We start from the raw sequence: 27,276 nt of genomic DNA, 5'->3' as shown, positions 1-27,276 counted from the left end.
GTGTTTCCTCCCTGTTGTTTGATCTGAGACCAAACTATGGTGGAGGTAATGAAGATAATGGCGACTCCGTCAAAAGGTCCCGTGCACCCACTGCCATAGTCAGTCAGTGCCCCTGACCCTGCAGCAGGCAACCGCCGACCCCGCCTCCTCTAGAGACTCCTGGACACTCACGGCAAGTCTGGGTCAGTATCTTGTGGGGTCTCTGCTCCTTTCTCCCGGGTCCTGGTGCATAGGGTCTGTCTGTGCCCTCCCAGAGTCTGTTTCCCCAGTCCTGTGTAAGTTCCGGCAGCTCTATGGTGGGGTTAATGGTGACCTCCTCCAAGAGGGCTTATGCCGTATCCAGGTCTGCTGCACCCAGAGCCTCTGCCTCTGTGGCAGTCCACTGCTGACCTGAGCCTCCGCAGGGGACACTCAAACACTCAATCAGGTCTGGCTCAGTCTCTGTGGGGTCTCCTGGCGTGCCCAGGGTTTTGTTTGAGCCCTCTGAGCATTTCTGGCGGGTATGGGATTGATCCTAAATGCAGTTTCGTCCCTCCTGCTGTCAGGCTGGGGCTTCTCCTTTGCCCTTGGATGTGGGGTATCTTCTTTTAGTGGGATCCAACATTCTCCTGTCGACGGCTGTTCAGCAGCGAGTTGTAATCTTGGCGTTCTCGCAGGAGAAGAGGAGTGCACGTCCTTCTACTCCGCCATCTCGTGCGTCTGCCATGCCCCAGCTACTGTAAACAGCGCTGCGGTGAACACTGGCGTGCATGTGTCTTTTTGAACTATGGTTTTCCCTGGGTATACATACGCCCAGGAGTGGGATTGCTGGGTCATGTGGTAGCTCTGTTTAGGTCTCTCTCTCTCTTTTTAAGTATTTATTTATTTGGCTGTGCCTGGTCTTAGTTGCATCATGCAGGATCTTTCGTTGCCACACAGTCTCTCTAGTTAGAGCACTCAAACTTAGCTGCCCCAAGGCATGTGGGATCTTTCCGACCAGGGATCGAAACTACATTCCCTGCACTGAAAGGTGGATTCTTAACCTCTGAACCATCAGGGAAGTCCCTATTTTGAGTTTCTTGAGGAACCTCCAGGGCTTCCCTGGTAGCTCAGCTGGTAAAGAATCTGCCTGCAATGTGGAAGACCTGGGTTCGATCCCTGGGTTGCAAAGAACCCCTGGAGCAGGGAAAGGTGTTCTAGCCTGGAGAATTACATAGACTATATATAGTCCATGGGGCTGCAAAGAGTCAGACACAACTGAGCAACTTTCACTTCACTTCACTTCAAGGAAACTCCAGACTATTTTGCATAGTGGCTGTATCAATTTACATTCCCACCAAGAGTACAAGAGGGTTCCCTTTTCTCCACACCCTCTCCAGTATTTATCATTTGTGGGTTTTGTGTGGCTGGCACAGCTGTCTTCTGGACTCAAGTGCCCATCTGTGCCCACTCCAGGCTGCTCTCTCCTGAGGTCTCACCAGGAGACCAGGTGCAGGCTGGCTGGACACCCCCGTTCTCACCCCACCCCACCCCGGTAGGGGCAGACAGTGCCTCTCGGTGGTTTTTGTTTGGACTCAGTGAAGAACTGACTCCTTGGAAAAGACCCTGATGCTGGGAAAGATTGAAGGCGGGAGGAGAAGAGGACGACAGAGAATGAGATGGTTGGATGGCGTCACTGACTCAATGGACATGAGTTTGGGTAAACACCAGGAGTTGGTGATGGACAGGGAAGCCTGGCATGCTGCAGTCCATGGGATCGCAAAGAGTCAGACACGATTGAGCGACTGAACAGAACTGAACTGAGCTGACTAGGTGGCTGGGGTGGTGGGCAGAGGCCCCAGCCTCAGGGCTGAGCTGGTTTGCCACTGTTACCGTGGGGTCCGGGCCTGACAAGAAACTGCATTAAAAAAACAAACCAAAATACTGCTGAGCCACAGCACAAAGCCTGGACTATCTGCTTCTAAATACTTGGTTATGTGATGCAATTAAATATCTATCATGCTTAAGCCTCTGTTACTTGAGTATTCCATTATCTATAACCTAAAGCAATCATAACTGTACAACATCCAAATACTTACTCAGCCATGGATATAAGAGTCTAGAACTCAGGGTAGAAACAAAGTAAGAAATATAAATTTGGAAGTCAAGGGCAAATATTGAAAGCCTGGGCCCTGATGAGATTGTGATAAAGAAGACAGTATGTCAAAGATCAAGTCCTGAGATATCTGGCATTTGGGAATCTAAAAAGGAGGAGGAGCAGCCAGCAGAGCAGACCAGGAGGGGCCACAGAGTATGGTGGGGGTGTGTGCATGTGTGTACACACACACATGTACAAGCAAGACCTTTGGTTTGGGGGTCGTGTGCTACATGTCTATGCACTGCTCTGCAATCTGACTTTCAAAAATTTATTTGATTTATTTATTTTTGGCCACCTTGGGTCTTCTTTGCTGCGTGCGGGCTCTCTCTAGTTGCAGTGCACGGGCTTTTCTTGTTGGGGGGGCATGGGCTCTAGGGTGCCAGGGCTTTGGTAGTTGTGGCACATGGGCTTACTGGCCCTGCGGCATGTCCTGGAATCTTCCTGGACCAGGGATCGAACCCGTGTTCTCTGCATTGGCATGAGGATTCTTAACCACTGGACACCAGGGAAGTCCTGCATCTTGACTTCTTATTAACAGTATATGATAGTCACCTTCTCACTTCACTGCATATGAAGTGAAAGTGTCAGCTGCTCAGTCGTGTTCAACTCTTTGCAACCCAATGAACTGTAGCCTGCCAGGCTTCTCTGTCCATGGGATTCTCTAGAGAAGAATACTGAAGTGGGTTGCCATTTCCTTCTCCAAGGGGATCTTCACAAGCCAGGGATTGAACCCAGGTCTCCTGCATTGCAGGCAGATTCTTTACCCTCTGAGTCACCAGGGTCTCGGGTCACAGAATATACGTCTGCTTTTTTCTTTTTAATGGCTACTATTATTCTATTTGGAGAAGGAAATGGCAACCCACTCCAGTATTCTTGCCTGGAGAATTATTCTATTATATGGCTATTCCATAATTTAGGTGTCATATGTTAAAAAATCTTCCATCCTATTGTTTTATACATGGAATTGGTACGGTTAGCTAGCAATTTGGAAAAGATAAAGTTTTTACAAATGGAAGATGAATGAAAAGCTTAAATGTAATAAAATACTATTAAATGATAGAAGTGTACCACAAGAGAAATTGAGTTTTGCATAACTGGGGTGAGGAAGGATTTTCTATGCATCACACTAAGGGTGAGAACCATAAAAGTAAAGACTGAGTTAAGACATAAGTGTTAAAATTCTGTACATTAAGTAAATGATAAAAGTGGAAAAGAAACAGTGAGAAAACATTGTCAACATGCCATGTAAAGGGCTAACGTCCTCTAAGCTCGCACATCGCTAAGGAAAAGGTAAATGTGCCAGAAGAGTGAGTAAAGTATACGCAAGAGTGTGCTGTTGTTCAGTCACTGAGTCGTGTCTGACTCTTTGTGACCCCATGGAGTGGAGCCCGCCAGGCTCCTGTGTCCTTGGGATTCTCCAGGCAAGAATACTGGAGCGAGTTGCCATTTCCTTCTCCAGGGGATCTTCCCAACCCAGGAATCAAACTTGTATCTCTTTCATTGGCAGGCGGATTCTTTACCATCCACTGAGCCACCAGGGAAGCCCATATGCTAGGGTAAACAGCAACAAAATACAATTTGTTATTAAGCATAAGAAATGTCAACCCCAATACTGTTAAAATGCAGACAGACTAAGAGATTGTACTTTTTGCCTTTCAAATTGGAAAAAAAATAAATGTTAGTGCTATATCAGTGGTGCTGGGAACCAGGGAGCCTCATTCCTCAGTGAGTGATTAGATCATGTGAGTTTTTTTTAACATGAAAAGTTGTTCATGCTCATTTAAGTTTAAAGAAGTAGGTTCTCATGACAATTAAGGACTCCGTATGATTATTGATTGAATCTTGGATGAGAGGAAAATCAGCTATAAAAGACATTATTGGGACAATTGAGGAGATTTGAATATGGACTGCATATTATATCATATCAATGGTAACCATCTTGGGAGTGATAATGGTCTTGTAGTTACGACAGAGAAAGTCCTTGTGCTTATTTATTTAAGGGTGAAAAAATCACGATGTTGGTAATTTACTTTCAAATGGTTCAGCATCATGTGTGTGTGTGTACACTGTCTATTATCTATGTATCTAATATCTATCATCTATCTAATCATCTATCATCTATACAGAAATCAATGGGTTAAAATGTTAACAATTGGTGAATACAAATGAGGCATCTCTGAATGTTCACTGGAATATTCTCTTCTTCAGCTTTTCCGTAGATTTGAAAATTTTCAAAGCAAATATCTAAAGGGAAAGTAGGCTGTCAACCGTTTGAAGGTATTAGACATATTTTTAAAAGAAAAATATACCTGGGCCTTCCCCAGCTGTCCAGCAGTCAGACTTCACCTTCCAGTGCAGACAGTGTGGATTTCATCGTCGGGGGTCTAAGATTCCACATGCCACAAGGTGTGACCATCTTTTTTTTTAATAAGTAAATAAATAAATCTTGTTTTCTTTTTTAATGAAAAGTACACCTGTAATTTTTAGAAGCCTGGGAAGACACACATTCAAATTCTAAGAGTTCCCATCTCTGGTGTTGGTAGTTGTTATTTCACTTTCTTTATTTTAAAAATACTTACAGTAGTAATAAACGTTCAGATGAATCAGAAAATCCGAATACCCAGAGAAAAGTTAAAATCGTGAATAATCTGAGAGAGAACCCCTGTTAATATTGGCTGCAGGATCTTCTGGAGTGTTTCTATGCATATATACATGTGCTGTGCTGTGCTGAGTCGATTCAGTTGTGTCCATCTCTGAGTGACCCCATGGACTGTAGGCCGCCAGGCTCCTCTGTCCATGGGATTCTCCAGGCAAGAATACTGGAGTGGGTTGCCATTCCTTTCTCCAATATGTTCATGTGTGTATATGTATGTGTGTATTTTTTTCCAGCCAAAATAGAGAATTCATGGTATGCACACTGTTCGATAATTGGCTTTTTTTTTGCAAACTCTAACTCTGCATTATAAACAAATCCCTATCTCTGCAAGATGTTTATTGCTTACATATAGATTAGGGGGGATTTTTAATATTTTGTGTGGCATTGCTTACTTTTTTAAAAACCTAATTCATTAATTTGGCTATGCTAGGTCCTAGCTGGGACATGTGGGACCCAGTGTCCTGACCAGGGATCAAACTGGTGCCCCTTGCACTGCAAGGCAGATTCTTAACCATTGGACGACCAGGGAAGTCCCTGGTGTTGCTTACTTTGATGTTTCAGTTTTTCTGTGATAATAATGCTGGTGTGATTTTTTAATACTGTATGCTCATTAAGCACTCTTCTAAGTACTTTCCATGTATTAACTTATTTAACCTCACAGCCCTCCAATATATTACCATTATACCCATTTTACAGAGGAACACTCAGAGAGTAATAGGAAAGAAACTTTGCATTCTATGACAAGGTTTTTTATTTCTGGCCACACCACTGAACCTTAGCGATCTTAGTGCCCAGAGCAGGGGCTGAACCCAGGCGCAAGCAGTGAAAGTTCCGAGTGGTGACCGCTAGACGCCAGGAAATTCCCTCCGTTACAAGTTCATCACTGTAGGGATGTTGCCTAGAAGCTTAACTTACACATACGGACCCATCTCTGGGAACCGTGCCCCCAGGTAATGGTCATTAAGCTGAAATGCCATGGTTTAGCTCACAGGAAACAGCCTGACCAAGCCCACCTGTGAATGGCGGCAGGGAGGAAGAAATGAACACATGCCCTGCGGAGGCTGAGGGCACCAGACAGCGTCTGATTTCACTGCCTCCCCTTTCATTAATAATATTAAGGGAGACGAATTCTAACTCAGGCAAGATGGCTCTTTGGAACATGAGTCCACCATCGTCCCAGTGTAACGGCTTTCTGAAGAAAGTCACTTTCTTTGCCCCAAGAACTCATCTCTCCTTCAATGGACTGTCTTGCAGTGAGCAGTAAGGAGCCTGGACTCGCTGACCAGAGGGTCTAGAAAGCCCAGGCTCTCTGGGTGTGCAGCCCATGTCTGAACCCAATACTGCTTTGGCAATGAGCTTGCCGTGTTGTTGCTAAAGGGCAATATTCCGTGTTCACACCAAACAGCTCGGGTGCTACGAGAAGCTGCATCCCAGCCCTCCAAGAACTTGGCATCCAGGCCAGCGCTTTGTGCTCATTTTCCTGAGTGTGGTTTGGTACAGCCAAGGTGAATGGGATGGGGTGATGTGACCAACTGCCCTGTGTTTAAAAGGCACTGGATCCTCAGCCAGGAGCAGTGTAGGGACGCACGTGATACTTGAGTGTGTGATGTACATGTGTGTGGGGTGTGGCTGATGTGTAGTGTGTGTGTGGTGTGTCAATGAGTGTAGCATGTGTGGTGCGTGTGTGATGTGTAGTGTGTGTGGTGTGTGTGTGTGGTGTGTGTGTGCGGTGTGTGTGGGGTGTGTGTGATGTGTATGGTATGTAGTGTATGGTTTCTGTGTGGTGTGTTAGTGTGTGTGGTGTGTATGTATATGTGATATGCGTGTAAAGTGTGTATGTGATATACGGTGTGTAGTGTATGACGTGTGTGTGGGTGTAGTACATGTGGCATATGTGTAGTGTGTCTGGTCTGTGTGCTGTATTTGTGAGATGTGGAGTTTGTGTGTGATGTGTGTGGTGTGTGTGTGATATGATATGTGGTGTTTGTGTATGTGGTGTGTGTATATGTGGTGTATGGTATGTAGTGTATGGTTTGTGTGTGGTGTGTAATGTATGTACTGTGTGTGTGGTGTGTGTGGTATGTAGTGTGTGTGTGGTTTTGTGTAGTCTGTGTGTAGTATGTGCATAGTGTTAGGTAAGTGTGTAGTGTATGTGTGTCGTGGTGTGTGTGGAGTGGAGTTGTGTGGTGTGTGTGGAGTGGAGTTGTGTGGTGTGTGTGTGTTGTGGTGTATGTGTGGAGTGGAGTTGTGTGGTGTATGTGTGTACTGGTGTGTGTGGAGTGGAGTTGTGTGGTGTGTGTGTAGTGGAGTTGTGTGGTGTGTGTGTGTCATGGTGCATGTGTGGAGTGGAGTTGTGTGGCGTATGTGTGTAGTGATGTGTGTGTAGTGGAGTTGTACGGTGTGTGTGTGCACATGTGCGTACTGTGCCCTCTGCAGTGTAGTGAACCTGTCCTGTCCCTCCAGCCTGGAGCGCAGGCAGACCTGGAGGGGGGAGCCCAGTGTGGTCAATACCACGTGCAAATAAATAAGTGCTAATTGCTTGCAGTGTCTTTGGGTGTCAGGTGCGGTTATCGGACCACATTTATGGGCCAATTAGGCTCCTCACTGGACTCGCTGGTGATAAATCGTGGCTTAGCGGCTGTGCGAGCGTGCTGGGGCCAGGGGGGCTGCCGGCTCGTCCCTGCTCCACAGAGCTGGGGCCTGCGGGTGGGGGCTCGGGGAGCCCGACTGGATGCTGGCCTGGGGCTGGGGACAGGGCTGAGGTCCTGCCGCGGTGGCTGGGGACAGTGGGGAGACCTGACTGCCTGCGGAAGGGGGTAGATGCTGAGCTGGGGGCCTCCCTACAACCCTTTCCCCTTCAGCCCCTACACAGTGACATGAGGTGCAGTTTTCTCAACAGCAGAACCACCTAAGAAAATGGTGTGTGTATGGGGGTGAACTGGAAATATGGGATTAGCAGGTGCATACCAGTTTGCACAAAATAATCAATAAGGATCTACTCTGCAGCGCAGGGAACTACATTCAATATCTTAAAATAACCTATAATGGAAAAGAATCAAAAAGTATATAGATAGATATATTATAGGCTATATATAGGATATATACGGGCTTCCCTGGTGGCTCAGACAGTAAAGAATCTGCCTGCAACGCAGGAGACCTGGGTTCGATCCCTGTGTCGGGAAGATCCCCTGGAGACAGGCATGGCACCCCAGTCCAGTATTCTTGCCTGGAGAATCCCATGGACAGAGGAGCCTGGTGGGCTGCAGTCTGTGGGGTCGCAGAGTCAGACACGACTGAGCACACGCACGGCATATATGCATCGCTTTGCTGTACACGGGAAACTGACACATATTGTAAATCAACTATACTTCAATATAAATCAATACACATTAGAAGAAAAAGAGAAAATGGTGCCACCTGTACCACTGGGTGGGCCGTCTGCACCCCAGATCCCTGGGCAGGGCTGTCTCTGCCTCCTGTGCCCTTGTTCAGGGGCTATTTGAGCGGCGCCCAGGCAGTCTAGGGGCCACCAGACCAATGTGGAGTCGCAGATCCCAAGTGAGCCACAGGAGTGGGCGAACACAAGGGGGTGCCCTGTGATGGTCAAGGGGAGCCTAACGCGAGAGCGGGGGCTGGGCGGAGGGGGCCCTCAGGGTGGGGGAGAACTCCTTGCGGAAGGGGCAGTTCGTGGGAGACCCCAAAGATGAGGAGCTGGCGGGCGGCGGGGTGGGGTGGTCTTCCCAGGGAAGAGAAAAGACACACAGAGGTCCAGAAGGGTGAGGGGCCCCGGGGCAAGAGGCGGGGGTGAGAGAGGAGGGGGGCAGAGCAGGCAACCCCGCAGGGGTCCCCGTTAGGATGGCGGGCTTCCCTGTGGGAACTTGAAGTTTCGAGCAGCGGGGTGGTGAGGTCAGGTCCCTAGGAGGACAGTTGGTCGTGGGGAGGAGGGTTTGAAGGGGTCTCCAGTGGGCAGGAGAGGAGCCTTGGTCTGCTGGGAGGGGACTGGCAGGCAGGGACGGAGGGAGGGGAAACACTGGAGACCCGTGGGAGGGGAGGAGGCGGGGAGGCTCTGGTGAGCCTGGCCTTCTTGATGGTTCCCAGCTCTGTGCCCAAGACTGTGGCGAGGGGTCTGTTTGAACTTTGTCCCTTCAGATTCTCGATCTCACAGTTTGCTCCCAGCCTGGAAGCTTCCTAATTTTTAATCAACTTGTTTCTGTACTTTATTAATCGGTTAAGGAATCGTTTCACCAGTTTTGTTGTTCAGTCGCTAAGTCGTGTCTCTTTGTGACCCTGTGGACTGCCGCACTCCAGGCTTATTCTGTCCTCCACTATCTCCCAGAGTTCGCTCACATTCATGTCCATTGAGTCGGTGATGCCATCCAACCATCTCATCCTCTGTCCCCTTCTCCTCCGGCCTTCAATCTTTCCCAGCATCAGGGTCTTTCCCAATGAGTCAGCTTTTCGAATCAGGTGGCTAAAGTACTGGAGCTTCAGCTTCAGCATCAGTCCTTCCAATGAATATTCAGGGTTGATTTCCTTTAGGATGGACTGGCTTGATCTCCTTACTGTCCAAGGGACTCTCAAGGGTCTTAGTATGAGTAAAAAATACATTAATTTAAAAAACCTAACTATTTTCTTCAAAGTCAGTGGCAAACCGTGAGCTTTAAAATGTATCTCAAAATAACTTTAAAAAAATGCTTACTTATGGGGAACAGGTGGACAGTATAAAGAAGAAAATAGAAACCACTCAGAACTCCTCATAGAGAGATGCCATTGCTAACATTTTGGATATTTTTTTCTGGATATAAGAATGTCTTTATTTACATTGAAAAAGTCTCTTAAAAGAAACAACAGTAAAAAAGAATGTCTTTATTTAATAGTCTTAAATTCACTGTTTCCTAATTTTTGAATGTATATTGTATCATTTCCCCAGGCGATAAACAACCTGAGATGACTTATCTTCCCACATATATATATATATATATATATATATATATATATATATACCTGAATCGCTTTGCTGTATACTTGAAACCAACATAATATTATAAATCAACTATACTTCAATAAAAATGTAACTATCCCCCTACTGTTACACTTTCTGTTTATTCCCCATATTTTGTCATTACGAAAACTGTAGCCATGAACATCTTTCACAGAAACGTCTAATTCATCACATTACTCCTTGGCCAGATTCCTAGACATTGAATTTGGTCGTGTAATTAACACATATTTATGGAGCTCCCACTGTGATGAAGGCTTGTCTGGGCCCTGGATTCCTGGGCCAGAGGAGAGGTTTGCAGAGCCTCTGCACACAATTCCATGTCGCTGTGCAGAAACGCTGTTGTACTTGGTCTCCATCAATAGTGTGTTGGGGACAGCTCCATTGCAGGCTGGCTAGCACTGTATGCGTTCGCTTAAAAAAAAAATGTGGCTGTAAATTCTAGGCGCTCAGTCTCGATTTTGTCACCTTACTGACCTGGCAGAACGTTCCTTGGGCTGGCAAGGTGAGGGATTCCTAACCCTCAGCCTAACCCCTGGGGCTGGAGCAGCTGTGACCTTTCAGGGGGGAGAAGGGATGCTCTGAGGTTGATGCAAGAGCACTGGAGGGAAGGTGGGAGCCGTCAGGAAGTGGCAGACCAGGATGGACCAGGAACCGCGGAGCGACACGGAGCCCGGGCCAACCTGCCCCCTGGACAGCTCCCTGGGGAGGGTTGTGGGTGTTGACAGATGGGTGTGTTTGGATGTTGGGGAACCTAAGGGTGGAGGGGCAGAGACCCAGGGCTGCTCACTCAACAGCTGTTCCCCCTTCCTTATCACCAGACCCGGCCCTACCAAGCCCCCCTTGCAGCCCTGAATGACCCCACGCTGTCAGGCCTGTGCTGTGTCAGTGGCCATAGGTGGGGATCCAAGGACGCTGAATTAGAAGGGCCAAAAAAAAAAAAAAAGAAGGGCCAATTAGGCTGCCCCTTCCCTTCTCCCCTCCTGGAAGGCAGGCGCTGGACATGGAATAGCTTTCAGTGGGAGTCAGGAAGAGACGAGCACCCACAAACGGTGGTTGACCAGTTGGCCAGGCCCCGGTGGCCTTCTGGTATGGTCCAGGTGGCCCTGGTCTGCCTTCCTCCTCCAGGTGTCTTCCCTTATTTAAGCCACGGTTTTGTAAAATCTCTTGTCAAATAGATAACCAGTATGCATGAAACATTACTTTGGCAACAAAGGTCCGTCTAGTCAAGGCTATGGTTTTTCCAGTGGTCATGTATGGATGTGAGAGTTGGACTGTGAAGAAAGCTGAGCACCGAAGAATTGATCCTTTGGAACTGTGGTGTTGGAGAAGACTTGAGAGTCCCTTGGACTTCGGAGAGATCAGATCAGTCCATCCTGAAGGAAATCAGTCCTGAATATTCACTGGAAGGACTGATGTTGAAGCTGAAACTCCAATCCTTTGGCCACCTGATGTGAAGAGCTGACTCACTGGAAAAGACCCTGATGCTGGGAAAGATTGAGGGCAGGAGGAGAAGGGGATGACAGAGGATGGCATCACCGACTCAATGGACATGGGTTTGGGTAGACTCCGTGAGTTGGTGATGGACAGGGAGGCCTGGCATGCTGCAGTTCATGGGGTCACAAACAGTCGGACACAACTGAGTGACTGAACTGAACTGATACATGTGAATGGACTGACTCCTCCTGAAATCACTTTTCTTTGTCCTTCAGCTTTTTATTGTTTGAATTTGGCCTGCTGGGGGTCACGTGACTGGGTGGCCAGGTGGCATGCTGAGCCCCCGAGGATGGCGTCCCCTTCTGTTGCAAAATTTGTAAGACACTTTGTGGTGATGTAGGCTCCCCATGCCATGGGGAAATCTCAACAGAACTTAACACTAGCATGTCCTGCGATCGTGTGGCTCTGTCTTTACTGACATGGAAGACTTGGGAGGGGGGCAGGGGAGAAGCCATCCTTCTCTCTGTAGAAACATCTGGAAGGTGCTCAACTTGCTAACAGGGGTGATGTTCGGGTGGTGGCATTTGGGGTGAGTGTTAACCTTCTTTATGCTTTTCTGATTTGGGCCATAAAGATAGGATGTATTGTGCATGAGAAAAAAAATTTTTTTTAATTTATTTTTTGGATGCTAGAGACAAACATCTTTATTAAAGATAGCACCAAAATTTTGGCAAACATTTAATATTAATAATAGCATCATGCTGAAATGGGTTTGTTTCCTAGCCACTGCGGACGCCTTATCACACATCTAGCTCAGCGCAGTCCAGTGCAAAGATAACATCCAAAACGTATGATGCTTCAGAGCTTCCGGGCCCTGCCGATTCCTGGCTGGAGGAACCACGGCCTCTTGGAGTTTCTCGTAAATAAAAAAAGTCAGAAGAGCTGCTCCTTGTTTTTTATCTCTTGCCATGACTACAGCCCCTGGGCCAGTTTCCTCATGCAAGAGGCTGTCTGACCCTAAGAGAATCCCTTTGGTAAGTGAATCCAATTAATCATGACAAATAAACCCTCCCCCTCCGCCCCTGCCCCACCCCCAAAACCCAAGGAAAACCTCCAAAGAAGCGAGGTAGACATATTTCCATTTCTTTATTAGAAAGAGGCCTCTACGCTATAGCCACCTCTCTCCATTACTTTACACATTTTTCTTTTTTCTTTTTTTTTTCCCCTTAGAATACTGTACAGCTGACACAAAAAAATCCCAAGGCAGGAAAATACAAACTGGCATATTTAATCAAAACAAGCTCATATGAAATAACAAGCAAAGTGAAATGTCTGTCAATGGTTTTAATTACAGTACAAACAATATAAATAAAGCATCATTGAGTCATTGTGAAACATAAACTTGCTGAATGAGGTAATATAAAAACAACCGAAAGAAAAAACAAAAAAAACCAAACTCATCTCTGGATAAACCCCAGGCTACTCTTCCATCTTCTATACACGGCTATTTACAGAAAGAGAGAAATGCGCTAGAATGCGCCGCATCCAGGCCTTCCCTGTGACCTCCCCAGAATGCCTCTCGGTCATCACCTCTGACCTGCTCAGGCTTCCCTCTCGGTAACACACCCAGCTGCAAGATGGGAACCTGGTTCCAAGTCAGGAACAGGAGAGCGGGGGTCTGTCTGGGGCAGGAAGCCGCTCCCTGGGACCCACGTGGTGGTGCCAGTGTCTGGCATGGCCAAATACCAGCCCTCCCAGGGCCGCCGGCCAGCACACCTTTGATCCAGGGCGCACAGCATCACCCGTATTTGGGTGCTAAGCCAGGACGAGGGCAGGAGCCTCAAGAATTTGCTGTATTTTAGACGCAAAAACCTGGTTGGAGGAGAGAAACTGTGCTGCTTTTCAACGTTTGGAGCAGGCGTTATTTCTAAGACCAAGATGCATGAACGGCCATAAAGCAGTTTCTAAGGGTACCCTCTGCCTAGCCACTCGAGTCCATCAGCACGCCTGTCATAGTCCTGGAGAGGAAGGGGCCAGGACCCTGGGGTGGGCCTGGGAGGGGCGTGACGTGCTCACGTGGCCAGTGTCAGTGGCCTCCCCAGCTCCGGGCTCCAGCGTCTGTCCTCCCAGAGAAACGTGCCTTTTCCCTAGGTGGCTCAACGCATGGTCAGGTGCACCCCCGAGTACACTGGGCTGCCCACCAGTCTCTGCACAAAACCAGGCCCTCAGGGTTTCTAACACAGGCGTCCAGGGGAGACAGGGGGATGGGGAGACCCAGGACGTCCTTCGTCCACCCCCAACACCCCTGTAACTTCCACGAGCCAGTGCTGAGTGTGAGCCTCCAGGGGTTGGGCAGTCTCTCCATTTTACAAGGGTATCTGAACCTGCTCAGACGTTAGCTTCCGGGCTGGCGTGGATGCCGCCTGGCAGTAGGGAGATGGGGGGCGTGGTCTGATTTGGGGGCGACTGTGCCCAACAGCGGGTGCGTGTGCTGAGGGGGTGTGCTGCACTTCAAAGATCCCCCAGCCCTCCCGCATCTCATTTGGTTCCTTTCTTTCATCTGCATCTCAAGATGAAGGTCACGGAATGCTCACTGACTCTGAAATCTGGATCAGTCCTAAATGCTCGAGGATGGGCAAGGCTCTCCCCTATTCCTTGACCGAGACCCTCAGAAGGTCCCTCTCGACAGATGCCAGTCAGACCCAACAGAAGAAAAGGCTCAAGCCCACCTCACTCACACGGGCACCCTGCTTCACCTTGCACACAGGCAGCACCTGCCTGGTGCTGGGTGTCCCGGGGCTGGGGACAGCCTTCAGGACCACTGCGAGTCTCTGCTGGGCACACCTGCCCCAACCCTGCCCTCTCTTTGGCACTGAAGGCCTTTTTTTTTTTGGATAGATGGGATGAAGGCCTCAGATAAGGACATTTTAACCAAAGAGGCAAAAACCCCCAAACCAAATGCGGTCAAGAACAACAAAAAAAAACCACACCCTAAGTGAAACACGGTGAGGAGAGGTTTTCAAGTTCATGGTCATGGCTGCCTGGCTTTGGGGAGTGTGCCTACTACACAGGTGAAACAGAAATACGTCTAAAGCATGGGCTGCCAAAAAAAAAAAAAAAAATCACGGATTAAAAACAGACTTTCTTGTTTTACAGAATCCCCTGCTGATGAGACATCCTCTAATTTCAACTCGGACCGAAACCACAACAGCCAAACTGGAAAAGAGGGTTTGCTCTGTTTAAAATCAGCAGATACCCAAAATGAGACAGGGAATTTATTCATATTAAAAAAAAAAAAAAAACTATTTCAAGACAGCGTTTGTTTTCTAAGGGGAAGAAAATCTGTGGTTTGGAGATAATGATGTCTTAGGTGGCTGAGACACACAGGGCTGCAAACCCTGAGTGGCAATGTTTGTCTCTTGGACATCACAGCATCTTGGGGTCCTGGAACGACTTCCTGGCAGTGACGGGATTCAAAGAGCATCTACCCCGAGTGACCAATCCCCGCCCCTCCCCGCTTCTCTCATCTGCATAACCGGAAGGAATCCGAGGTCTTGACTGATGGGTGACCTGATTTAGAAACCTGAACAACGAAGGAGCCGTCCGCGCAGCGCAGCGCAGGGGCAGGCCACGCCCTTCTCGGCAAGCCCACACCTGAAGGCCCGCCAACCACCACTTCCGGAGGGCAGTCCCTGGGGGGTGGGGGTGGTCCAAAGAGGCACGTCGGACTAACGGCTAAGAGAGGAAAGCGCGAGTCTCCGTGCCAAAGGCCCTTATGTAGCTTTTTTGGGGACGGATGAGGGTGAAAAGCACTCCGAGACACGACTTCACAATGTGAGACCCACGTATGAGCAGGCAGTTAGAAATAAATTATATTTCCTGGGGAAGAAAGATGTGTCTCTCCAGCACGTTTCTTTCTGTCTGAATTCCTTCCTGACGGCTTTCTCAATTCGTGCGCTTGAAGGACATAAATACAATCCAGGGGAGTTCTGGAAAAGTCGCGATGACCTTGGAGGGCGCTTGGAGGGGTGTAAACAGAGCAGGTTGAGGGGGAGGGGGCAGAGTTGTCTTCCCACCGTCTGTGCTTTCTGAGCAGCTTCTGAGACCCGGCCCGGCTTGCTCATAGAGGCCCCCTCCAATGTGACACGGCTTCCGCGCCTCCCCAGGCGGGAAGGCGACACGCCCCCTCTTGCTTCCAGAACATTCTACACGCAAGGAAAGGACCAGCGGGGTTGGAGCTACAGGAGCCCACGTCACCCCCAGGAGCACAGCTCGGGCCGGGGGTGGGTCGAGCAGGAGGCGGGGCCCACTCTGAAGGGGAAGGAGGTGGCCACCACGGACAGGCGTGGGACAGGGCGAGTGTCACCCCTGAAAAGGAAGCGAGCTCCCGCAGGGTGGGTGCTCACCGACCAACCACACAGGCTCAGGGAGGGACAGAGAGAGGGAGAGAGAGAGAAGAAGGCTGGAGGCAGGGTGGATAGAAGGAGGGAGGCAGACAGTGGAGCCCGAGGTCATACCCTGGCCAGCCCAGGGTGCCCTGTAAGAAGCTCTAGTTTTAAAGGGAAGCAGGGCAAAGAGTCTGATGCTGGGAAAGATCAAAGGCAGGAGGAGAAGGGGACAACAGAGGACGAGATGGTTGGATGGCATCACCGACTCGATGGACCTGAGTTTAAGCAAGCTTTCCTGGAGTTGGGGATGGACAGGGAGGCCTGGCATGCTGCAGTCCATGGGGTTGCAGAGTCAGATACAACTGAGCGACTGAACTGAACTGAGGGCAAAGACACTGAACAGGGCTCTGGGCGCCGGAGGAGGCATCTGCAGGGGGCAGGCTTGTGGCATCAACAACGTGGCAGAGAGTGGGGGTAGAGAGGGATGGTTGCGGCCTGAAGCTGCTGGAGTGAATGGTGTGAGGGAGACCCCCAGCTGTCCTTCCCTAGAAATTCGAACTCAGAGGAAGAGGTGGAGGGTGCACTTCAGTGCGTGGGCTGAGGGCGTGGGGCGGAGTGGGGTCACTCCTGGGGGTAGGCGGCCCTCAGAACCCTGCCCCCTCCCCTGATGCATGAACAGAAAGGGGCACTGAGGGGCTCTGCAGGGACAGGGGGGCCTGGACGAGAGGGTCTGGCAAATGGGCTCTGCTGCCAACTCCTGGGGACACTGGCTTGTGGCCGTGCGGCCAGCTCGGGGAGGGGGTGGGGGGGTTGGGTTTCCTGTTTAGTCCTCTGGCTCCTGTTCCGTCCGTGTTCTGTTTTTAATAAACACCCCTATGTCCTGAGCAGCCAGCCTCCAGCCAGGTGTTGGGCCGGCACTCATCACATGGGACCCACACCCTGCAAGGCTACTGGGTTTCACCGCTGCAGAAGGACCCGGGGAAGCTGGAAGCTGCCCAGGGCAGGGTGGCGAGGCCAGGTGAACCCAGGTCTGCTCAGCCCCTGGGGCTGCCTTTCTCACCGGACTGTTCCCTAATGAAGCGGTGACAGCTCCTTTGCGAGCACGGGGCATGACTCTGGATGTGTGGGGATGGTACACAAGTGGGAAGCCCCGGGTGATGCTGGAGGCTGAGGCTGGGCGCCAGCAGACCCATCAGGCTGCGCGGAACCTCAGGGGAGGGGGCTGCTAGGGTCACAGCCACGGCCCAGGGCCCCGCAGGAAGGGGCTGATGGAAGGATCGCAAGCCCGAGGATCGTAGGAAGAGCTGCTCTCTCCTGTACCCGAGGGCCCCACCGTCAGCAAGCAAGCATCCGCTGCCTTCACCTGCCTTCTGGGTGATTCCACACTGCGGGGAGGCTTCCTGGGGGACAGGGGGCTGCACCTGCTTCTGGGACCAAAGACTTGTGACCGTGACGCTCACCATTCATCTCCTGGGGAAGACAGGGGGCAAGAGGGGGGCCCTGGGACCTTGGCCTGAGGAACCATCCATCTGTCCAGCCTAGAATTCGAGGTGCACCCGTGCACGGGCAGAAATCAAGGCTCCTTTCTCTGCAGGCTTCCCTGGCCACCGGAGAAATCCAGAGAGGTCTGTGACACATCCAGGGGCCCTCATGAGTGCCACCTGACCACACGCCTTCCCCAGCCAGTGGGTTTCGGGTCAAGGAAAAATTTTAAATTCTGAATAGAAAAGGTTACATGGATTCCGCAGAGGTTAACTCCCTGGGTCACTGTCATATCCCTGAACTTACATGGAAATAAACCATGAAAACGGGACTGCCTTCCCAAACTGGTTATGTCTAACACGGGCCCTGCGTCCTTGCTCCTCTGGCCTTGGTGCCAGTGAGGCTTGAAGTCAGGAATGAGAACACTGTCGGCAGAGAAAGGGCTTCTAGTCTGACGCTGAAACACAGATGAGCCGCCTTCATTTTAAAAGAAAACCCTTGAAACCCACTACCGCCTCCTCTGTTGCCAAAACTTGGGCTCACAATTTAGCAGGCCGCCTCCTGGAGCAGATCACCATGGCTAAAAATAGCAGGAGAGGGGTCACGTTTTCTAGGGAGGAATCAACGAAGCCCCAGCGCCGGAGGGGGGGAAGGGAAGAAACCAGCCTAGCATACTGGTCGTGAAAGGCTAAGTGAAAACAGAAGTCATCTGGGAAAATATTATATTATAAACACATCTAATAATCTGTACACACTCATATACATCCCGAAGAGAAGCCTTACAAGGAATTCCGTTTCTTTTCAAAAGAAGGCTTCCCTATGATAAAGCATTCCTATGGTGGGAAGTAACTACAATGAAATAATTTAATAATTTCGTTTATACTCTATCTGCGTTCACTACATAATAACGTCTATGCTAATGTGGGGCAGGGGTGCCAATGGGTGTGGCTGGATTAGAACAGTAATGCGTTCTTCAAAAATAGGAAAGACTTTTTTTTTACCCCTCTATTCACATTTAAAATAACCACACAGTGATGAAACACAGAATTAAAAACTGGGCGGAGGAGGGATTACGGACCTGTCCTCAAGGTTCCCAGGCCGGTGGCTTGTGCACCTGTTTATCCTGGGAAACGGCCGGATTCCACCGAGCTGCGTCCAAGTGAGAGATGCCCGTGAAACGGTGACCCACGTAGAAACTGTGTAAAGCTTTATTTTCTTCCCCCACCTATTTTTAATTTTTTTTAAGTGAAAGAAGAGGAAAAACTCTTACAAAATAGAAGGTTTCATATATGAGAGCAAGGGACTTCCCCGGGGGCGGCCGGGGGAGCGTGGTCCTCTGTGTTGGTGCTGCCAATCCTGTGCTATCCTTCAAGGGGGCACCCCATGTCCTCATCCAAGGGGCTCAAGGCACAGTTGCCCCCTTTCTTTAACCTAAGGTGTCGCCATCTGGTTGGTTATGTTTGGCCACCATGCTGGAGGTGGCCGAAGTCTGAAGCAGCCAGAAACCACGATGACGGCAAATTGGGTGACGTACTAAAATGATGGGCCTGGCCACCAGGTTAAAAAAAAAGTCTTAGGGAGTCTCATGAGTCAGGCTGTGCCCCCACCATGGCAGCAGTCGTCAGGGTGGACCTTTGCAAAGAGCCAGGGTCTGGGGTTTGGAGAGTCCCCTGTGTCTGAACACAGCGCTTCCTCGCAGTTAGCAAAAGCAGAGTCGGATAGTGATCATGCTTTTGGTAATGAGCAATCACGTGCCTCTTCCCCCCCAGTATGCTTTTTTTTCCCTCCCCTTTCTTGATTTTAATAAGCAAATGGTACCGCCATCTTATTCTGATGTGCTCCTTTTTACAAGCTGTATATCACATTAATGGAAGTGCTTACTGCTGGGAATACTTCCCATGTACAATGATCTGTAACCCTCTTGTCTCAACTAGTTGCATATTATTAGTTCACATCCAGTTCAATTTATAAATTAACAGAGGTGCCATTTGTCTGTACAAAAATCAATGCATATTTATGAACTTCTTTTATTCAAATAGATTTTCAACACATCTCATCTAAAGACAGAATACAGAGGCCTGCGTGACTTGGGTCGCATGGGCCCCGGAGTGACTGAGACCCAAGACACCCACCTTGGCAGAAGGACAAAAAATATCTCTCTGGTTTGGACAAAAAAAAAAAAAAAATAGCCTTTACACGTTTGCTGAGTTTACTAAATGTGCTTGAAATCGTGGTTAGCGGAATCTGTGGTTTCCTTTTGAAATTCCAAGTCACTCTTATTTATTTTTTCCATTTTGTTTTTGCACCAAGGAGACTGCAGTCAAATACTACTCAGCAACTGATTTCCTCTCTTTGGACTGAAAAATTAAACAGATACTAAATTATGACAGTGAATTTAGAAAGGAGGGCTCCAAGGGCTTGGGAGAACATGTCTGGGATAATACGCGGCTTCTCAGAATATTGCGATCACATCGTGGCAATCACCCGACCGTGCTGTGTAACTACCTCCGCCGCTAATACGCTTTCTTCCCGGTGATGAGTAATCATGTTCTATTAAGCAGCGGTAATGCTGGAAGAACTCAACTACACGAGCGTAATGAAGCCAGTATCCTCCCTGGACAGATTAGCTACAACTGATTTGACACATACCATCATAGGGGCTTCAAACCTGACAAACTCTGCTTGCTTCTGATTTATGCCGTCAAGCTCCTCGGAGAAGAGATGAAATCCAAGTGTTCCGTTTGGTAGAGGTGAAATGTACTGATGTGCTTAACTGCCAGTTAAGGAGAGTCACCCCCTTTCTGCTGGCTGCGTCGCCCTCCCCCACCCCCCGCCCCCTGCGCCCCCCCACCGCCCCTTGTGCCGCGCTCCGTCTTCTCCGGCCGCCGGATGGACCAGGGGTCCGGGCGCCGGTGTGCTACCATCAAGAACCCAGGCCCTCCGGCTGCTCCTGTGTTGTCGGTCGAGGGGGAGTCTATGCAAAGGAATCGACGCTGCAGCCTCTTCGCGCCCCTCGAGGGCCATCTGGGTTTTGTGATTTTGCTGGGGGTGAGGTGGGGGGGGGGTGGGTGCGTGGCTGGGGACCACCAGGAGAAGTGAGGGGGACCCGACGGGACTCACGTGGGTGACTCCCCAGGGTGCGCGCGGGAGGCTGCGGGCACACCACGGTCCTCAGATGACGGTGGGCACCCTCCCGCCGCTGTTGTTGCGGTTAGTGTTCTTCCGGGACAGGTTGGGGGTGGCCATGAGCGCGAAGCGCTCGTCGGGGCAGCCGTACTGTAGCAGGACTTCGGTGCACTCTTGGCTGGAGGCCTGCCGCGCGTAGGCCAGAGCCGTGTTCCCGTGCGCGTCGCGGGCCATCACGTCCACCCCGTACTGTGGAGGCAACAGAGCCGTGTTAGGGTCGTGGGAAGGAGGGGACCGGGCGGGTGGGTAGGTGGGTGGGGTCCATCCCGTGTGCGCGTGCGCACAGCTGGGCGGATACAGCACCGCAGATGCGCTCCAGGAGGGCTGGGGAGACCAGTGCCCAGTGTTGCTGGGTCAGCCCGGCAGCCCGCGCTCCCCGCCCAGGTGCATTCTTTTAAGGAAACAATGTGCTTTCTGCATCTAAAGCCCCTCCCCTGTGCAACAGAAATGGACCAAGGATAATTCTAGTTTTGCTATTTCTGTTTTGACTTTCCCATTGTAAACACACAAGATCATTCTTAGGATCTCAGAGGCCATTCATTTCCATTGTAGGAAATACGTAAGGAATACCGAAGTGCACAAGAGGGAAAAAATCACTTATAACCCTGCTATTCAGAGATAATCTTGGTTAATATCTCAGTGATTTCCTTCTAACGGTTTTCCTTTGAATCTAAATGCATATACGGGTAACTGAGATTAAACTGGCACAAATTATCTGTGTTTTTTTTTTTTTTTTACTGAATACAGCACTCTGGTCATTTTCTCAGGTCATTAAAAATTATTCACATGCGTGACTCCTAAGAGCCACATAGTATTCCTCCCCATGGGCGTAATTCAGTTCCTCTGTCCTTGGTGGCGACACATTTGTGGTCAAGCCGCCATTGGTGTGAACTGCTGTGATGTATGTCCTCCTGTTGACTCTGTCTCAGGATCTCTGATGGTCAAGGGTGATGACTAGAAGGGGAAATAACGAGATTAAATTACACCAATGTTTTTAAGCTTCCGGGTCTTGAGAGAGGGTGGACTGACGATCACTTCTTCCACCACAATGGATGAGAGTCTCATCTCTTGTCTTCAGGAAGCGTCAGCATGAAAGGGACTCTTGGCCATTGTGAGGGGGAAAGATGGCATGCGATTTGTTAATGGAGCTAACCGTCTTCTCTCCCTCCACAACTTCTTATGTTGAAGTCTTAACCCCTAGTACTTCAGAACGTGCCTGTGGTTGGAGACAGCGCTTTTAAAGAGATAATTAAGGTTAACTGAGGTCATATGGGTAATGCTCTAATCCAACGTGACCGATGTCCTTATAAGAAAAGAGAGACACCAGGGATGCTCACACACAGAGGAAAGGCCCGGCAAGGACACAGTGAGAAGTCAGCTGTCTGCAAGCCAGGGAGAGGCCTCAAGGAAAAAAGGCCCTGCTGTCACCTTGACCTTGGACTTCTGGCCTCTAGAACCGTGAAAAAATACATTTCTGCTGTTTGAGCCCCCTGGTCTCTGGTATTTTGTCAGGGCAGCCCCGGCAGATTCATACGCAATTGCTTTTATAACAGGAAGCTGAACACTGAGTGATTCTGATACCTCTGCATCTAATTCTCCCGAGAGTCAGGGAGAATATGTAGAATGTAGCATCCTCCTCGGCTGCATTGGACAGGCCATGCCCTGCCCTGGGGGTAGGAGGAGATGAGCCCCCTGCTTCTGGACAGGGTCCCAGTACTGTGAGCACACATCACCCCTTCCTGTCTAGGGACCCCCTCAGTTCAGCTTTCTGCCATCCTTGGAATGGGGGAACCTCCCCTGGCCGAGGACCCCAGAGGTGTGCAGGTAGCTGCTGTGGAGGGTAAGTGGGCTTCTCGGAAGCAGAAGTGATGTTCTCCCTTTCTTTTACCCATTCCAGCTGCATGGCATATGCCTCAACAGAAATGTAAAAAGATAAACTTTTCGAAGTAGAAATTAATCAGAAGAAGCCCTTTGACAAACTCCTACCACGTCAAATCTCAAGGTGGAGGGTCCGACAGTTCTGCATTAGGTGAATGAAAAACCCAAAGGGGTGGTAATGGGAAAACCACACCGACTGTTCCATTTATATCCACCCTCTCCACCTCTCTGCCCTCAAAAATGATGGGCATTTTTGTAAAAGAACAACAGGGTCATCAGCAACTAAGTTTGACCCGAGGGGGTCACAGCAAAGATGAACTTGGCAGAAATTGCAGCAAGTGCTGTGCAGAGCGGAGCACTCTGCCTGCATTGGGGGGGCACGCCCCCCTGAGTTCATTCCTCCCTTTTAAATTGGTGATTTTGTGTGGTCCCTCACACAGGTGGGCTGAAAGGCAGGGGGCCCACCCCAAACCTCAATGCTAACTGTCTGATTCCTAGTATTTCCCACTTCTCAGGTGGGTGCCCACCGCCTTCCCCCTGGGAGCGGCACAAGGACCCGCCTCGCCCGGGCTCCCCGGCGGGCGCTGGGCCACCTACCCAGATGAGCAGCTGGGCCAGGACCACGTTGCCCTTCCGGCAGGCCAGGTGCAGCGCCGTCCGGCCGTCAGCCTCCCCGCAGGTCTCGTTCACCTCGTCCCGGGAGCCGTGCGCCAGCAGCAGGATGACTGTCCGCAGGTCCTCGTCGGCCGTGGCCCGCAGCAGGTGCTGGCCCAGGGACAGCTCCGTGCAGGGCAGCGGGGCCAGGAAGAGCTTCTGCTCGTACTTGGCCCGGATCCACCGTTCCTTCTCTTCCCTGCAAGAGCCAGCAGACGGACGCGGTCACAATCCCGGGGGGGAGGACGGAGGCGACCCCTCTGCCCTGCCACCAGCCCGTGTGGTGTGTGCCCAGGAGGCCACCAGGGGAGAGGGGACGGAGGAGACAGGTGTGCTCACCGGAACCAGGAAGCCACCCAGGAAAGCCTGCCCAGCAGCGTACAAAGTGATCCCCATCTGGAGCACCACCTGGGCCCCTGTTAGGGATGCAGATTCTCAGGCCCCATCCCAGCCCCGCCCCCCGCCAGAACCCCTGGAAGGAAGCGTTTTCACCAGCCCTGCAGGGGATTCTGATACCCTAAGGTGTGAGAGCCAGGGGTCGGGCTAGATTTCTTTTGCTTTTCGTGGCCCCAGAAGAAGCGCCCTGTGCTACCTGGGGCCTGCACCATGCAGGGTGGATGCCACAGGCCAGAGGCCCGAGCCACAGGGTTGAGCAGCCACGGTCAGGGCCGGGATCCCAGAGCACTTGGCTGGAGTCCCCGGGGCAGGGTGGCGGGCAGACACCCCCACCTGATGTGACCTTTGAGGGCTTAGCATCTGCCCAGGAGGGGGTGTGTGTGTTGAACTTCGAGTCCATATGCTCCACCCTCCCGGGGAAGAAAATGTGGCTGCAGAACACACGTGAAAGAGCAGCGACTCCAGTGGGGAGACTGGGAAGGAGACCCAAGCGAAGCTCATGTTCCTGCTGACTGTCTGCTCTCCCGACACCCGGGGAAACCCCAGTGCGGGGCGTCCACGAGTCCTTCACATTCACGTATTCACCATGCATGACATTTGTGTTTCCCTTTTTGACTTACTCCGCGATGTATGACAGTCTCTAGGTCCATCTACGTCTCTACAAAATGACTCAGTTTCTTTCCTTTTTAGGGCAGAAATAGACGCGGATGCGGAGAATGGATCCGTGGGTACGGCGGGGTGGGGGGCCACGAACTGGGAAAGTGTCACTGACACACGCACTACCACGTGTGACACAGCCAGCGCGAGGCTGCTGCATGCGGCGCAGGGAGCCCAGCGCGGAGCTCTGTGGGGGTCTCGATGGATGGGGTGGGGTGGGGTGTTGTGGAGGAAGGCTCACGACGGAGGGGATACCTGCGCACACGTAGCTGACTCCCTTCGCGGTACAGCAGAAACGCACGCAACATGGTAAAGCAATTATACTCCAATAACAAAAAGTTTTCAAGCAAATAAAAAAGACAGAAAAAAAAAAAAACCCCAAGTCCTTCCTGCTAAAGAGCAGCTGGGTTTCTGAGGGAAAGTGTGATGGGGCCTAGTCTATAGGCAGGCGGGCGGCCCCCTGAGGCTGAGCAGGGGTGCAGGACATCCGGGACGGAGAGGGTGGGGGTCTCGGGGGAGGGGCCTTGAGAATGGCAGCTGCCCCTCCCCCAAAGCACCACCCTGGTTGGGTGGGTGTGGTCACAGCCCGCCCCCGCCCCAGCTCCAAAAAACACAGAGCAGCTGGACACACTGGACCGAGGCCTGGGAGAAGGCAGGGGCGGGCAGGATGGGAGGAAGAGCTGAAGAAAGAGAGAAACAGACAGCAAGGTGTGCTTACAGGGGCCGGAAGGAAGGGGCCCCGGCCGTCCACTCCTGCCCTCCCGCCGCTACCGGTGGATTTCAGTTCTGGCTCCTCAAATAAGGGGTGAAAACCACTGAGAACAACTCAGAGATCCTCAAGATCACAGTGCTGCTGGCGGTGGGGGGGAATGGGGGGCAGAAAAAATGCAAAAGACTGAAGTGAGATTTCGCAAGGAGCTCTTGAAATGAGAGCGTCTGGGGAACAGAAGGAAGCGGGGCAGGGGTGCTGGGGTGGGGTGGGGGTGGCCCTGGTGGCGGGGGGGTGGGGGTTGTGCATTTCAGGCCCGACAAATGCTTTCTGCTGAGGCTGATGAGAGAAGAAACGGAAGCCCTGCGGATGAGAAGGGACAGAGATTACCCGTGGAGACTTACACATGCAGGGACCCGCCACTGCCCTCCCCTAAAACTCAGCATTTCCTTCGGGGGTGTCAGCGGGGTACACAGCTAACAAACCGCTCAGAGGAATCACCTGGGGCCTCCGCCAGGCCCGAGAAAGAAAACTGGTTACCGGGACACTTTTTTCTTCCAGGGAAAAAAACGACCGTGTTTACACCTTTTACCCGTGTTTACATTGCCCCTAGTGATCCAGTGTCGGGTTAGCCCTAATCTGTTTTTAAATACTTAGGCAAACAAATTCTTCCAGGAGTAAATCTGGATTAGTTTTGCTTCACTTCCCGGTCCATACCAGTGACCCCAGAGCGACCCCCGACCCTTTCATTCGGAGATTTCCAGGAGGAACACGTGGCCACAGCTGAGGACTCACACCCCGGAGCTCCAAGGCCGCTGCATACCACCCCTCGCCTGGGCCAGAGGACGGGCACAAAAGCTCTGGGAACATCTTGGAAAATAGTGAAGGAGGTGGAAAGACAAAAAACCCAGGACTGGCCGTGTTTTTCATGTTATTTAAAAACCTTATTTAAAATGTATTAAACATATGTTGATACATTTCATAAATCGCCAAAGAGCAAAACGTGAATTAAATGAAAAGGGACAGTGGAGGAGGGGGTAGCATACATCCAGATTTTCAAGTTCCAATCGGCTAGTTCTCATTTTTTTTGGTTGGCATTAAAATCAGACGCCTTTTATTCTGCTCCGGTTGATTTTAATACTCATTGCCAAATCATTCAGGGGTAAACCAGAGGACGGAACACAGGAGCTCCAGCGCTAACTGCAATTATCCCATTTTCTTTTCATGTGCGAATGCCCCAGCCAAAGAACGAGGTCAGACCCACAGCTTCTGGCTGCTCTCCTGTGGTCAGAATGCTCCCCGGGGGAGTCCCACCCTCCCCACCCCAGCCTCCCAGGCTCACCTGTATTCACTGAACTCACAGGCATCTGAATGATGAGTGCATTTAAGCTGTCCTTCGCTTTTAAAAACCAGTGTGGTTCCCAATACATAACAAAGGCGGGTCCAGGTTTTGTGGGGCTAAACGCACATACCATTTAGGGTGTCTTCTTTTTTTTAAGTTGATATGCTGCATTTTCATTTTTATTTGGTTCAAGATATATTTTTTTTTGGCAACAAGGCATGTGAGGCATTAGTTCCCTGACCAGGGATCAAACTCTTGTCCCCTGTGTGGAAGTGTGGAGTCTTAACCACTGGACCACCAGGGAAGTCCCTTGGGGAGCCTTCTTTAAGAGGAAGACTCTGGGACTTCCCTGATAGTCCAGTGGTTAAGAATCTGCCTTCCAACGCAGGGGCTGCTGCTGCTGCTGCTGTTGCTAAGTCACTTCAGTCGTGTCAGACTCTGTGCGACCCCATAGACGGAAGCCCACCAGGACACGGGTTCAATTCCTGGTTGGGGAACTAAGATCCCACATGCCGTGGGACAACTAAGCCCTGATACACCACTTAATACCATTTACAGGCCATGTCCTGTGATTTTTTGCCCGGGCTAACACACGGGGAGGAAAGCTTAATGCTGCGTGCTTCCTGCTGTGGCCAGAGGGAGGCAAAAGAGAACTGACATGGAGATAAAAGGCTGCGGTTTTTCGGTGTTGGAGAGGCTGGGGTTTAGGTCTTCATCTTTTCCTTTGCGCTGCAGACCTTTTCGACTTCAGTAACTTCCAGGGCCTTTGTTTCCTCACCTGTGAAATGGGCACAGTGACATCTCCAGCAGGCAAGGTGGCTTTGGGATTCGAAGTCTCGTGTTTGGATGATGCTCTGCCTGGCCGCCGTGCTCACCTGGCAAAAGAGCAGCCGTGGGCGTTGGGATGATTGACATCTCTCATGATTCTTGCCACAATCGTGCACGCGAGAGCTCACCGTGGGGGTGTTCTGGGTGACACAGCGGTGTTGATGGCTGGAGGGTGGGGCCTGAAACACCCACTGGGTACTTTAAGGTGCCTGTAGATAAGAGCTTCTCTTGGGCAACATGCTCAGCAGGGAGGGGTGGGGTCCCTGGACAGAGGCCTTGACAAACCCAGGGGGGACCTGCGGGCCTCCCACTCCTGGGTGCAGGTGGGCCTGAGAGACTGGGGTGACGAGTGCTCAGCAAATTCAAGCCACCCCAAAGCTGTCAGGGCCTCTGGGGCCAAGTCTGGTGGGCCTCTGCCCACAGCCTTGAGATATCTAAAGCCCTCCTGGATGCTACTGGGCTGAATTATATCTGTCCCTCCCCTCCCCGCCAAATCCAAGTGTTGAAGCCCCACCTCCCAGTGTGACGGTATTTGGAGACAGAACTTC

At 50.9% G+C, this 27,276-nt stretch overlaps 1 protein-coding gene and 1 long non-coding RNA gene across 12 annotated transcripts in view; one reads left to right on the top strand and one right to left on the bottom strand.

Annotated features, from left to right (window-relative positions):
* The first annotated feature begins 4,330 nt into the window (after positions 1–4,330).
* Positions 4,331–14,518, top strand: LOC123334184. Its single transcript, XR_006552017.1, has 3 exons — positions 4,331–4,522; positions 11,992–12,242; positions 14,365–14,518. It is a non-coding gene; the product is annotated as an uncharacterized LOC123334184 (long non-coding RNA).
* A 4,571-nt stretch (positions 14,519–19,089) lies between these two features.
* The window catches only part of AGAP1 (ArfGAP with GTPase domain, ankyrin repeat and PH domain 1), a 559,406-nt gene continuing 551,219 nt past the window's right edge, over positions 19,090–27,276 (bottom strand). For all 11 annotated transcript variants that reach the window (XM_025289491.2, XM_025289492.2, XM_025289493.2 and 8 more), the window contains 2 exons: positions 22,740–22,995; positions 19,090–20,453 (listed from right to left, as the gene is read on the bottom strand). In XM_025289491.2, the coding sequence (XP_025145276.1) occupies positions 20,250–20,453; positions 22,740–22,995 (460 nt within the window). In that variant the 3' untranslated portion in view covers positions 19,090–20,249. The remainder of the gene's footprint in view (positions 20,454–22,739; positions 22,996–27,276) is intronic.

The sequence above is a fragment of the Bubalus bubalis genome, chromosome 6 (assembly GCF_019923935.1).
Source record: "Bubalus bubalis isolate 160015118507 breed Murrah chromosome 6, NDDB_SH_1, whole genome shotgun sequence".
NCBI classification, from domain to species: Eukaryota; Metazoa; Chordata; class Mammalia; order Artiodactyla; family Bovidae; genus Bubalus; species Bubalus bubalis.
The sequence above is the reverse complement of the archived record's forward strand: the minus strand, read 5'-3'. Positions and strand labels throughout refer to the sequence as shown.